At 61.9% G+C, this 1,193-nt stretch overlaps 1 protein-coding gene across 1 annotated transcript in view; it reads left to right on the top strand.

Moving 5' to 3' along the window:
• Window positions 1-684: 684 nt before the first annotated feature.
• Window positions 685-1,193, top strand: part of RRS1 (ribosome biogenesis regulator homolog) — a 1,245-nt gene continuing 736 nt past the window's right edge. Inside the window, 1 exon segment of the mRNA XM_014939602.1 lies at window positions 685-1,193. This exon segment is cut by the window's right edge and continues 15 nt beyond it. Within this exon segment, the coding sequence (XP_014795088.1) occupies window positions 745-1,193 (449 nt within the window). The 5' untranslated portion in view covers window positions 685-744.

The following is a 1,193-nucleotide window of genomic DNA, read 5'->3' on the forward strand; positions in this document are numbered from 1 at the left end:
GTTGGTGCTGGTCTCTTCTCACAGGTAATTAACAACAGAACAAGAGGGAACGGCTTCAAGCTCCAACAGGGTAGGTTTAGACTGAACATTAGGAAGGAATTTTTCACAGAGAGAGTGGTCGGGCATTGGAACAGGCTGCCCAGGGAGGTGGTGGAGTCACCATCCCTGGATGTGTTGAAGGGACGTTTAGATGGGGTACTGAGGGATATGGTGTAGGGGAGGACTTTGTAGAGTAGGCTTGGACTCAGTGATGCCAAGGGTCTCTTCCAACCTAGACAATTCTATGATTCTAAGTTTTACAAGTGGTGGTGGCATATTCAGCTTGTGCCATCTCTTCCATGCATTTGGTTAGTACAAAGATAAACGTTCGCTTACATAGACACTATTTTGATAGCATTGCAGTTTGTGTATGTCAGGACTTTCTTACACTATGTACAACAGAAATGGACAATCCTAAGATTTGATCAGCAACAAATCTTCTTCAGTTATTCATTACACGTCCCCTGAGAGGAACCGAGAGGAATGGAGGCGCGGACCCGGGTGGGTCCGTCAGGAGTAATGGCCTCCCGCCAGCGGGAGGGTAGGGTGCGGGACTACAACTCCCAGCAGCCATTGCGCCGAGCCCGCCATTCCGGGCGCCAAGGCGCGCTTCCGGCGCGCTGAGCCGGAAGAGCTTGGCTGCACTTCCGGTGGCGACCGGCACGTGTGGGAGAGGAGCGGCGCGGCCCGGTCGGTACCGCCGCCATGGCGGCCGTGCGGGTGGAAGAGGTGCTGGCGGCTGCCGAGGAGCAAGAGGCGGAGAAGCGGCGGAGCATCACGGTGGAGAAGGAGCTGGAGCTGGAGTTCGACCTGGGCAACCTGCTGGCGGTGGACCGCAACCCGCCGGCGGCGGCGGGGCTGCGCGGGGACGTCCCGCGGCGGGAGGCCCTGCTGCGGGCGCTGGCCCGCGACAACACGCAGCTGCTGGTGGCCCAGCTCTGGGAGCTGCCGGCCGAGCGGGCCGGCGGGGCGGGGGGACCGCTGGTGGCCCGGCTGCCCGAACCGGCCTTCCGCCTGCCGCGGGAGAAGCCGCCGCCGCGACCGCGGCCGCCGACCCGTTGGGAGCAGTTCGCCCGGCTGAAGGGCATCCGGCGGCGCAAGCGGACCTCGCTGGTGTGGGACGAGGAGGCCAAAGAGTGGCGGCGGCGCTGGGG

The sequence above is a fragment of the Calidris pugnax genome, unplaced genomic scaffold, assembly GCF_001431845.1.
Source record: "Calidris pugnax isolate Ruff unplaced genomic scaffold, ASM143184v1 scaffold5, whole genome shotgun sequence".
NCBI lineage: Eukaryota > Metazoa > Chordata > Aves > Charadriiformes > Scolopacidae > Calidris > Calidris pugnax.